General features: G+C 32.5%; 1 protein-coding gene across 12 annotated transcripts in view; it reads right to left on the bottom strand.

Annotated features, from left to right (window-relative positions):
• Positions 1 to 689: 689 nt before the first annotated feature.
• Positions 690 to 13,190, bottom strand: part of MIPOL1 (mirror-image polydactyly 1) — a 540,848-nt gene continuing 528,347 nt past the window's right edge. For all 12 annotated transcript variants that reach the window (XM_074213408.1, XM_074213404.1, XM_074213409.1 and 9 more), the window contains one exon: positions 690 to 1,670. In XM_074213408.1, coding sequence (XP_074069509.1) covers positions 1,604 to 1,670 — 67 coding nt within the window. In that variant the 3' untranslated portion in view covers positions 690 to 1,603. The remainder of the gene's footprint in view (positions 1,671 to 13,190) is intronic.

Raw genomic sequence — 13,190 nt, 5'->3', positions numbered from 1 at the left:
CTTTTCAGAGAAGTTCAAATGATTTTTCTTCTATAGGACACAGAAGAGTATACAAGTCAATGTTTTTTTTTTTGATTTTTTAAATATTTTATTTATTTGTTTTTCCAACTACATGCAGTAGTTTTGAGTTTTTTATTTTTCTCTCTCCCTCCCTCCCTCCCTTTCCTCCCATCTTCCCTTGACAGAAAGTAATCTGATATAGGCTCTACATTTATAACCATGCTAAACATATAACCATATTGATTGTCTTTTGATATTTTAAAAAATATAGTTGGCATAGAAAATTTCTTACATAATTACACCATTTCCACTGATTTATCCAAGTTGCCTTATTACCAGGTAGCATACTCACTCCCATCTAATCTCATATGCCAAGCATCTATTTAGCCAAAGACAATTTGAAATTACATGAAACTAATATTATTCTCTGACAATCATATTATCAGTTTCAACCTTTGTAGAACGATAGCACTATATAAATTTAAGCTATTTTTATTGTTTAAGAAAAATAATAGGTAGTCTTAATTTTTCTAATTAAAATTTCATTTTAGAAATCTTTTTAAAAAATTATCATGGTTTTACCAAATATTTCTCATTCTTCCTGCCAAATACAAAGACAATCTGGTTAAAATTATGAAAAGATTATTTCTCAGATTCAATGACCTAGTATATTTTAGGTCAAGGCCATGTAGATGTATGCTAATTTATTTGAGACAGACAACAAACACAGAAGACAGAAATATATAATACATATACATTTTAACTAAATCTAGCTCATTGCTATCCATTGCAATTTTTAATAATAATATTAGTGATGATAAACAACATTGTGAAGGCACATTAAAAATAAGACAGTCCTCAAACATGTTCTTAAGACTTCATGCTTCCTCTGTGTTTGTGTGTGTATGTGTGTGTGTGTGTGTATGTGTGTGTGTGTGTGTGTGTGTGTGTGTGTGAGACTAAATTCCTTCATGGATGTGACCTTAGTGACAGAACTCTTTATAAGGCATATTTTGCACAACTACCTCTTAGTGTATATGTTTAATTCCCTTTAATGCTATCAAAGGTTATATGTAAGTACTGTATTCTTGTTTCTACATAGTAATCATAGCTTCTTCTTAAATCTGCACTTTTTTCATTGATTCAGAAACATATTCAATATTAAAATATGCAGGTATTTGAAATCTTGACCTAACATAGTGGATTTAGTTTTGTACAATATTTGCCTTGATAAGTTTTGATTCTGAAGCAGGCAGTATGGGAAAACATGTCCAGTTGAGCTGCATCATGTTTCTATATTGGTTCCTCAGTTTAGAAACACTTTAAAAATAAATTGGGACAAAAGAAATAGTTCCAAAGTATGTGCTAAGCCATTTGCCACCCATTGGTAAAAGTCTGTGGTTAATACATTTGAATAAATAACCCAAACTCAGCAGCAAAGTGGTTAAACATTTGTGATTTGATTTTATCTCAGCTTGGTATGTCGTTGAAGTGTCCCACTTCTAACAACTGTTTGTTAAGTGAAGGCTTTAGTGTTTACACAGTGTTGAATGAAGCAGCCTGGTCACCAGATGTGATTACTTCCCCAGACTGAAGCTTTCAATCAGATCACCGTCCTAATGGTCCCTGTTCCAACCTTCTTCCTCAGTACGTCCACCAACCTTTCCAACCTGGAATGGGGGGGAGGGGAATGAAAAAAAGGGAATTAGTGTTAGGAATGTACTAGCTGAAAGGGCCAGTGTTTGCACTGGACCAAGCTGTCCTGGTGGTCATGTCAAAAAACAAAGCATTATTGTAAGGGAGACACACGGGTACAGAATGCCAACAACTTGAGAAAAACTTTAAGTGATAGCCTAGATGAAAGCAGAAGTAATTCAATTCTTGGTCTATCTTATGAAATATCACAGATTTCTATGATAGCTTAGGGATACATCATAATATAAAGGCTATACAAGAATACAATTTGCAGATGACTCATTCTTTAACAATAATATAGTAAATGTTGGCAGCTTCCTTCACTAAAGTTTTGGCTATACTGTAGCACCTTTTAAGACAAGTGTCCATTTTAGCACCCATGGAAACACTGGAACTCTGGCACCTGTTACTTAGCTCATAAGATTTTTTCATGTGTAGCATATTACATAGGTTCAATTGCTATAATATATTTAATATTACATTCTTCAATTAAAAATAGATAGTGATAACAATGGACCATTTAATAATCAGAATGAATGCATTGGTATGACACAGAGGGCAAAGAATTGAGTTCTATAAACTTTAAGTCCTTTCAATGTGCAAATTGTATAAAAAGGTATGTAAATAATAGTTATAATTCCCAGAGTAAATAAAACATTTTTTATTCCAAATTGCTGCTCAAAAACTAGAAACCAAATACATGCTCCTACACTTTATTGTCAACAAAAACAAAAAAAAAAACCCACATAGTTAATGAGACTATTCTAATGGAAAGGAAATCACATTCTTGTGTACTCAATGGAAGTTTTCTTGACAAAAAGACTATAGAATTTGTCTATTAATTAAATTTCTTCTTTGGGAGAGGGAGGTTCTTTGCTCAAAGCATAACAATTAAACTCAAAATTTCCTTTGATGATACACAGAGAAGTCTTCTTTAAAAAAATTTATAGAGAAGTTTTTTTAAGTGTAAAATTTTCCCTGAAGTTTTCATTTACTCTCATCCCCCCTGCCCTTTCTTTGCAACACATTCCAGTTTGCTCCTTGGTTTGTCTCCTTTTTACAGGATCCATGCATGGAACTTCTTTCACAAATAAACATATAGCACAAAGCTAGATACAAAAGAAATGAAAGTATTCTCTGTGTCATGTATGTTGGATTAGATTGTGTGGATGCTTTTTGTGGGGAGTGAATCTGGTCAATTACTTAATAACTCTGAAATTAACTCAAAATCAATGAAGCAATTTATTTTACAGGCTTTGTTAAATAAAAAGACTAAACTCCAAGTGGCAAAAGTCTTTTGCTTTGAAGAACATTGTGATAATTTTAAAGAAAAATACAGTGTTTTGATATGCATGATGATTATCATTCAAATAATACTAAAATTATCAAAGTAGTCTTCAACAAATGGGAAGCATGGTAGTAGCAGTCAGGAGATTCATTGGAAAAATTCATTATATTCACAGATTAGGAAGCATTAGTTGGATTTCTCACAGAGATAAATCCAATGCTTTGCTTTTATCAGAAGGTATACACTTTGGATATTAGGATCCACATTACAATAACTATCACAAAATAGATAGTAAAGCCTTGCTAATTAGGGCTGATTGAGAGACAAAGTGGGGAGCAATATGAATGAGTGGTCTGAATATTTTAATATTCTATTCTGTTATTTTTACTACTTCTCAAATGAAATGCTTATAAAATATTTTCAGAGATTCTACTAGTTCTGCTTTAATAGTTACATGACATATAATTAATAGCACTCTTCTTCATCTAATATATTAAATTATTTAAAAATAGGCTAAATATATTCTACCACAATATTACATATATAACTTGCCTCAAGAAATCTTTCTATTATTGATCAAAAGTGATGGTTAATCATTACAAATTCAGAATCAGATTAACTCATATTGACTTGGACTCCTTCTTAATCATAATAACATCTTTCTCTTTGGATAATCTTGCTGAGATAAGGAGTTAGGAAAAAGTACTTGTGTATCATGTTTTGCAGTGTCTTGTATTTCAATAACCACCAGAACAACAAAATTCTCAATTTATCCTAGTTGAATGATTTGTAAAAATTTGATCTCAGAAATGAGAAAAATGTCAGTTACATAGCTTCATAAAATCCCACTGACTTATACAGTTAAGCTACTATATCTGTAAGAGATGGAAGAGACCTAGGAAAACATGGAACAACAGAAAACTAAGTGGTTGTGACTCATACATTTACTGCCTATCCAAGTAGCTTACACAATCCGTCCTCCAGGTCATTTTGATTAAATAAATCAACAATACTTTTAAAAAATGATATAGATTCTGAGGCACCTAGGACGCACATTGATAGATGTCTGGCTCTGGAGTCAGAAGTTCTTGAGTTCAAATCTGATGTCAAACATTTACTAGTTATGTGACTGTGAAGAAGTTACTTGACCTTGATTGTCTCAAAAAAGAATTGATATAGCTCCTTTCAAAACACTTCAAATGTTTCGTAAATTACTTCCCTATGATCTCTACAATTACTTTAATGAGACTAAAAGTAATAATATTCATTTTAAAGGTAGGGAAAAAAGGCATAGAAAATACATTTATGTTGGCACTTAGTGAAAAGTCTTGAAGATAGCTGCTGACTCAAGTTCCTAATGTTAAAAAGTTCTGCATACAGAATTGCAGGTTTCTTGGTCTGAGCAACGAATAGTTCTTTCTAATTAGGATTCTTTCCTCAGTACCTGCAGGCCTCTAATTCTCTCCCTCTAATTGTGCTGACTGGGCCTGGAAACAGGCATCCACTGAAGTTACTCTGTGGATTTCTTGATTAATCCTTGATTCTAGTATCTTTCCTCAAGCTTTGCTATAATATTTGGCTGTAATGGGATGGGCTGCACACTCCTCCAACTCATCATCTTTACCTGTCTCTCAACCCTTTAATTTTGTTATTCTAGCAAAGTCTCAGAAAGGAAGTGAAGTAAATACATTGGGCCATGGAAAAAATGAGGTTTACATAATGGATACAGATCCTTTCAGCAGTTCAAAGATCTAGGACAACCCTGGGAGATCTGTTAGGGACAATGCCATCCATATCTAGAGGATTAAAAAAAAACACAGAATCCGAATGCATCCTATGTTCAGTTTTTTAAACTTCTCTTATCTTTTTCCTCCCTATCCCAAGGTTTTCTTTCTTTTCCCTGAGTCCTAATTCCTCATACACAAAATGACCAATATGTAAATATGTTAAAACACAAATTTACACATATAACTTTTACCAGACTATTTGTCACTGAGGTTAGAAAAATTTGTAACATAAATATGCAAGTGGATGGATGTTGAAAAATTTCTATAACACATAATTGGAAAAATATCAATTAAAAAAGAAATAATGAAATTTATAGTCTATTACTTAAATTTAAGAATCAATAAAAATAAGATGATTTCTCAAATTTAAGGATAAGTAACTTAGAATCAGGAATATTCTTCACACAATCATACTACAACAGAAAGGAATTTGAGATTATTCTGTGGGTTTTTTTTCTTAATACTATTTTCTTTTTTCCCCAATTATATTTAAAGATAGTTTTCAACATTCATTTTTATAAGATTTTGAGTTTCCTCCCTTCCCTCTCCCCTCACCAACAAGCAATTTGATATAGGCTATACTTGTACAATCATGTTAAACATATTTCTATGTTAAACATATTGTGAAAGAAGACTCAGAACAAAAGGGAAAAACTAATGGAAAGAAAAAACAAAAAATATTTTTAAAAAGTGAAAATATATGCTTCAAACTGCATTTAGACTACATAATTCTTTCTCAGAATTCCATCAAAGTCTTTTGGAATTGTCTTGGATATTGCTAAGAAAAGCTAACTAAGTGTCTCATAGTTAATTACTAACAGAATAGAGAAGAACCATTCTTTGTCCATTCATTAGAACCCCTCTGACACTTGCCACCATCCTAGAGTGGCACTCATCACTTCATGCTGGGAGTATTCTAACAGTCTTCTGGTGAGTCTGCCTACCTCAAATCTATCCTCATTCCAATCTATACTTCACTCAGCCACCAAAGTCATCTTCCTGAAGCACAGATCTTACTGTGTCAATTCCCTACTTAATAAAATTCCAGTGGCTTCTCATCACCTCTAAGATCAAATACAAAATCCTCTATTGGGTTTCGAATCACTTCATAACTGAATCCCATCTTTCCTAACTTTGAAGTCTTCTAATACTTATAACCTTCCAATGAACTCTTTGACTCAGTGATAATGACCTCTGTTTCACAAACAAGACACTCCATCTCTGCTCCAGGCATTTCTCTGTCTCCTATACCTGGAATGCTCTCCCTTCTTATCTCTACCTCCTGACTTCAAGTCTCAATTAAAATCCAGTGCCTTTCCATATATTTCTTATTTATCATATACATATATGTATGTATATGATAAATAGGAAATATCTATATATCTATATATCTTGTTTATATTTGTTAACTTAGATTGTAAGATTTTCAAGGACAGGAGCTATTTTTAGTCTATCTTTGCATCCCCAGAGTTCAGCACAGTGACTGACATATAGTAGGCATTTAATAAATGCTTACTGATTGACTTTTTCCTTCATTCATCATTAATATGCTTTTTTACTTTATAAAATGAAGATCTTTTCAAAATTTTACATTTTTATATTTATCAGTGCTAATTGACTAGATATTATTTTGTTATATTAATGAATCACACACAATTTAAATATTAAATTTTGTTGGATATTTAGGGTTGGTTTTTTTTTTTAGGTTTTTGCAAGTCAATGGGGTTAAGGCCACACAGCTAGGTAATTATTAAATGTCTGAGGCTGGATTTGAACTCAGGTACTCCTGACTCCAGGGCTGATACTCTATCCACTGTGCCACCTAGCCACCCCCCTAGGTTGTTTTTTTAAAAAAAATCATAAAAATTATGCTATTAAAATGTTGAAGATTTAGATATTTTGTTTTTGAAAATTGCTTAATATAAAAAAATATAATTTTATTTTTTATCACCCTAACTTCTCCTAGTTTTCCTCTCCTTTCCTTCTTCAATTCAGCTATCCCCTATAGCAAAAAAAGTATTTTTAAAGGGAAAAAATGAAGAGAAAAGATCAGTAAAATAAATTAATTCATTAAAAAGTCTGAAAACATAAGCAATGTATCTTTCTCATTGACTTTTCTCTCTCTCCTGCAAAGGAGTTGCATAGAGGGATGTCTTCTCAAATCTCTGCTTTAGAGTCAGGCTTTGTAATTTAGCAAATTTCACTTTTGATTATGATTTTTCTTTCCTTTTATATTGTTAGATTCTTTTGTTTTCTTGGTTCAATATGAATAATTTGGGTAGATCTTTCTTTTCTTCTCTATATTCATCATTAATAATGATATTTATCCATTTCCCAATTGATGGGCATCTCTTTTGTTTCAATTCTTTGCTATCAAAAATAAATGCTGCTATAATATTCTGGTGTATATGGGGTATATATTAAAACATCATATCCTTGGGGTATTAGCCTAGTAGTGGCATCTTAGTGTATAGACATTCTTAGCCACTTTATTGAAAATTTTAAAATTGTTTTCCAAAAGAGCTAAATCAACAGCTTTTCCAATAATATACTCTGGTGTATTATCTTCCAACTGACTATTCCATTTTTTCCAGAACTGACTATTCCCATCTTTTGTCATCTCTTCCAATTTGCAGGGTGTGGGATGAAAACTCAGCATTATTTTTGCTTTGTATTTCTAACCTTATGAGTCCTTTGGAACATTCTTTCATATAGTTTTTATAGTTTTCAATTCATATATTTTTACAATGTATGGCTTTTATTTATTATAACTATTAGCTGCCTATTTATTCTTAACATTTTTAGGAAACATTCTCAACAATGGATTGTTGTGCCAAAGGTGTTATTTTTCTTTTAGCATTTTATAATTTCTCAATTGCTTCAGCAATGAATAAGTATGACTGTTTCTTTCCAACAGAACAATCAAATATGTGGCTTGGGAAGACAAACCAGATTAAAATGTAATTGTGATCAATTGGGGAATGGTTGAACAAATTGTGGCATATGTATGTGATAGAACACTATAAGAAATCATGAGGGATGGGATTTCAGAAAAGTTTGGAAAGACTTGCAGGAATTGATGCTGAATGAGATGAGCAGAATCAGAAGAACATTGTAAACACTAACAACAGCATGGGGTGATGATTAGCTTTGATGGACTTGCTCTGCCCATCTGTGCAATAATCAGGAAAAATTTTAGGAGATCTGTGATGAAGAATACCATCCTCATCCAGAGAAAGAATTGCAGAGTTTAAACAAAGACCAAACCTTAGTATCTTCAATTATTAAAAGTCACCTTATGTATTACATAATTTTGCTGTCTCTAATGTTTTCTTTCTTCCTTTTGGATTTGTTTCTTCTCTCACAATACATTCAATTTTGATCTATGTATATCATGATGCAAATGTAAAGACTATATCAGATTGCCTTCTGTTGAGGGAGGGAAGGGAGGGAGGGATAAAAAATTGTAAAACTCAAAACTTTGGAAAAATAAAATGATTGGTAGAAATTATCATTGTATATTATTGGAAAACAAACAAAATATCTTTATAATGAAAAAATGTAATTGTGAGATTTAATAAAATTTAAAAAGCATAATGTGATATTAATATATAGTTTTCTAAGTTAATGTGTAGGCCACAGGGATTCCTACCTATAGTAAATAGCCCCCTTTTCTGTTTGGGTTTGATAACACTGCTTTATAGCCTTACCATAACTAAATTTTACAACTTTTAATTATTTTTCCTAAATGAAAAGTTTGAAGTGATACCTCCAAGATTCTTTAATTTGTATCATTTCAAGCCTTAGTAAGATTGAACATATTTCAAAATATTTATTAATAATATAAAGTTCCTACTTTTAAAAATTATATTTATTTCCTATTGAATAGCAATCTCTGGGAAATTTGGAAAGCAACAGTTTGACAGACCAATAGCATACCATATGCCATAATAAGCCTAAAACTGATATGTAATCTAAGTATTTTAGATCATACAATAGAATATTAGAAGATAACTAGATTAGGTACCTTTCACAACTATGACCTGAGGAGTATTCTTAACCAAAAAAACTATAAAGGCAATCACAAAAATCAACTGGATAATTAAATTACTTGAAATTAAAAAAAAAATCCAACCATTTGCACAAACAAAAATCAATGTAACAAAGGTAGGGAGGAAAACTTTTGCCTGGGGAAAATCTTTGCATGAAATATTTTAAAATATCTCTGATAAGCATCTGGCATTCAAGATATACAGATATACATTTATTCATATGGAACTATACAAATAGTTATTTCCCAATAAATAAGTAGTTGAAGCATTGAACAATGTAAGCTTTTAACAATAATATGAAAGAATGATCCAATTTCACATCAGAACAACTCTTATGTTTCACCTAAACTCAGTAAATAAGAAATTATGACAAATGATTGGAATAACCAACATTCTAACTAAAACAATATTGCTTGGGTTATAAATTGGCAAAGCATTCTGAAAGATGGTTTGGAATTATGCTAAGATATTGACTAAAATGCATTTTGATCCAGAAACATCACTGGTAAACAAACCTCAATTGAAGACAATGATAAAAGGGAATATGTTGAAGAATATTTACAGCAGCAATTTAAAAATAGCAAGGAACTGGAAGCAAAACCATGTCCATTGATTGGAGAATGGCTAAGTAAAATGTATATGAATGTGTTGGAAGTAAAATTACTAACATAAGAAAGGAAAAATCAGATATATACACACCTGTACACACACACACACACACACACACACACACACACACAAAGAAACATATTTGTATGAGCACAGGAAGACTTAATACTGTTACAAAGTAAAGTAAACAGAGTGAGAAAAAGATTATACACAATAAACTACAACAATGTAAAGGGAAAGAACAACATGAATCAAATAACTGAAGATAACTGCTAAGAACATTTAGTGAGGAAACTTCTCCCAAAGAATAGAAAACAGAAAGATTCTCCTCTTCTTTGTAAAGGAAGGATACTGTGAATAGGAAATGCTACATATAATATTGGACTCGATTGATGTGCTGATTAATTTTCTCTCTTTGCTTTTTTTCTATTGATAGTAATGGTTCTTATGGTGGGGTTGGGAAAGAAATTTACAATTCTTTCATCCCTTAATCATTTACCTATTAAAAAATAGGAGAAGTTTTATACATACATTATATACATACACACACATATATATATACATATAGATATATGTTATATAACTTCAAAAATATATATATTCATATTTATATTTAAATAATATAATAATTATATTATTATAAGTGTTTAATATTAAATTAATATTGAATGTGTATTAAAATATAATTAAAATATGCATATATAAAAACCTATATAAGATGCCCAGAGAAACTCTGGATTAAATTGATGTATTCTCCACTCCACTTGAAGTGATTATAGAGTATGCACCCTTTTTAGAGAGAAAAGCATGTCTTATGAAGCTAAGCATACCATTTGTTTCCTTGGGAGGCATGCTATAACTCTTCTGATTCTATAGTGAGCAGAACTTCCTAATGCTTGGTAACTGAGAGTAGGGAGGAATCTTATCATTGGGACTTTCCTTCTCTGTAGCCATTAAGAGTGTCTCCACTTTTGGGGGGATCTTTTCTACGAGATCCAATTTTCTTTCTTTCTTTTTTTAGGGTTTTTCAAGGCAAATGGGGTTAAGTGGCTTGCCCAAGGCCACACAGCTATGTAATTATTAAGTGTCTGAGGCTGGTTTGAACTCAGGTCCTCCTGACTCCAGGGCCAGTGCTCTATCGACTGTGCCACCTAGCTGCCCCAAGATTCCATTTTCTGGTGGGGATTGGGGGGGGGGGGGGACAGGGTTCTCACATCACAAATCAAAGTAGATTAATTTATTAAAGGCTTATTGTTTATAGTCTCTTGATTAAAAATAACTGGTAATGACAGAGAATTTACATTTTAAATATTCTACTCAAATCACCATTTATTCCTTTATTACTGACTAAAACTCTTCATCCTATTGAATAGTTAGTCCCTGGTTTCAAGAGATGCAATATGGTGAATAGTCTGGTGAATACAGTACATACACATTTATGTTTAACATGTTTACAGATTAGTCATTTTCTGTATAAGGAATTAAGATTAAAGGAAAAGAAAGAAAACCATGAGATAGGAAAGAAAAGCATAAGAGAAATTTCTTAAAAAATGAAGTAGTGTTCATTTATATTCTGTAGACTTTTTTTTGTTTTGCTTTGTTTTTCTTCTTCTGGATGTGGGTAACACTGTCCATAGCAAGTCTCCTAGGGTTGTCCTAGCTCTCTGAACTGCTGAGAGGAGCTGCATTATTTAGTAATTTGATCAGTATGGCACTGAATAAGTAAACATTCATTTTCTTAATTTCAGCAATTTTCTAGTGAGGGAATATGACAGTTTTTGAAGAATTTGGTTTGTAGGTCACCCCAAGGACACAGTGTAGAAGATTTATGATATGATATGAACAAAAGTCATAAAGATGATGGGAAAGTATAGATGGGTGGCAATCTTTTCTGTATTAGTAAAATTAGAAAGTATTAAAATATGAGAAATGCTGAGAAAAATGAGATTTCATTGTTTACCCAAAAGTCCCTATTTAAAATAAACATATTTACTATATATATGCTGGGAAGACCTAGAACAACAGATATATATATATATATATATATATATATATATATATATATATATATATATATATATATATATATAATAGCAGTTCTGAACAAATTCCTTTTTATATTTGAATTCTGATTTCCATGACATTGGCAATGTAATTTCTTATCTTTAATATCCATGTAGTCCATAGCTAATACTTTTTAAGCACTACAGCAGAATTGAAATTAAGTTATACATATCTTTCTTCTATGTATTAACACTTTTATATTAAGGATTAATTGATCCTGTTCTCTTTACTGGCTAAATTCCTCCATGGTAGTAAGTTAGATGTTCAGGGAAGCACAGTACCTCTTTCAAAATACTGGAGTATGACAGGAGGTAATTCTGGTACTCAGAAGAAACCACTTCATCATTTCCCAAGACTACAGAATATGACACTGAATCAACAGTATTTGTAGATTTCTATATTTTAGAGAAACTATAAAATTTAGCAGCAATGGGAATAAGAAATAATATCTTGATTTTTGGTTCATGTTTCCAACAAGGTGGCAGATTAGATTTTTTTTTTCTGAATCACCACTAACTCTGAACTCTCCTCTAGTCCTTCAAAGAGGAATTATGAGTCTGATACAGAATTACGGCTGAATACACAGGACAAAAATGCCAAATAACATTGAAAAATATTAATCATTAAATTGCTCAGTGACCTTTTCCCATCAGTCTTTATGATATAGGACACACACAAATCAGAAGAAGCTGACCTATGGACATGTCTGGGAATCACATCGAATCCTCTTCTGCTGCAGATTTCAATGGTCTAACGCATTCTCTTTGTCCACTCCCAACCCATAAGATAAATAAATACCAATTCTATTCAGTCACAGGATACAGAATGCAAGCTGCCTCATTACTGGATTGGTCCTTAGGGCCACACTTGCTGCAGAGACTCATTCCAGAGCACCCTATCCAACTTTTCTCAGTCCCAAGGAAAGGTCAGATATTGATAGAATCAACCAGAAAAAGAAAATATAAAAGCTAAAGGTAAAACTGGGACATAAAACCCTATTAGTGGCCATGCCACATGTAAAAAAAAGGGAATGTAGTCCTGATGGGGTTAGTTGTGTCTCCTAAGAAGATGCTTCCAGTAGGAATTAAGAGTGGTAAAGCATGAATCCCTCAAGTAGGAGGAGGCTAAGGTAGCTTTGCAGTCCAGTACCATAATTATAGCAAGAACAAAGAAGAATAAGAGAGTAGAGGAACATAAGGAAAAAGAAAGAAAAATCTTGTAACATCAAAGATTTCAAGAGGAAAAAGACAATGAAAACCTAGTGTCACGAGCATTAGAGTGTAGCCACACACACTTACCACCATCACCAGCACTGCCAGCACTAGCACCATCACTACCAGTATCACCAGTACCATCACAACTACCACCAGCACCAACAACACTACCAGCAACAGTACCACCAGTACCACCACCACTACTACCAACACCAACACCCACTGGCATTAGCACCAGCACCAGTACCAGCACCACCACCATCACCAACTACCACTACCAGAGAGGGACTTAAAGGAAGTCTGAGTACCCAATTTTCTTTCTTTCTTTTTCTTTTTTTTTGCAAGGCAATGGGGTTAAGTGGCTTGCCCAAGGCCACACGGCTAGGTAATTATTAAGTGTCTGTGGTTGGATTTGAACTCAGGTACTCCTGACTCCAAGACCAGTGCTCTATCCACTGCGCCACCTAGCTGCCCCAAGTAC

The sequence above is a fragment of the Macrotis lagotis genome, chromosome 1 (genome assembly GCF_037893015.1).
Source record: "Macrotis lagotis isolate mMagLag1 chromosome 1, bilby.v1.9.chrom.fasta, whole genome shotgun sequence".
In the NCBI taxonomy this organism is placed as follows: domain Eukaryota; kingdom Metazoa; phylum Chordata; class Mammalia; order Peramelemorphia; family Peramelidae; genus Macrotis; species Macrotis lagotis.
The sequence above is the reverse complement of the archived record's forward strand: the minus strand, read 5'-3'. Positions and strand labels throughout refer to the sequence as shown.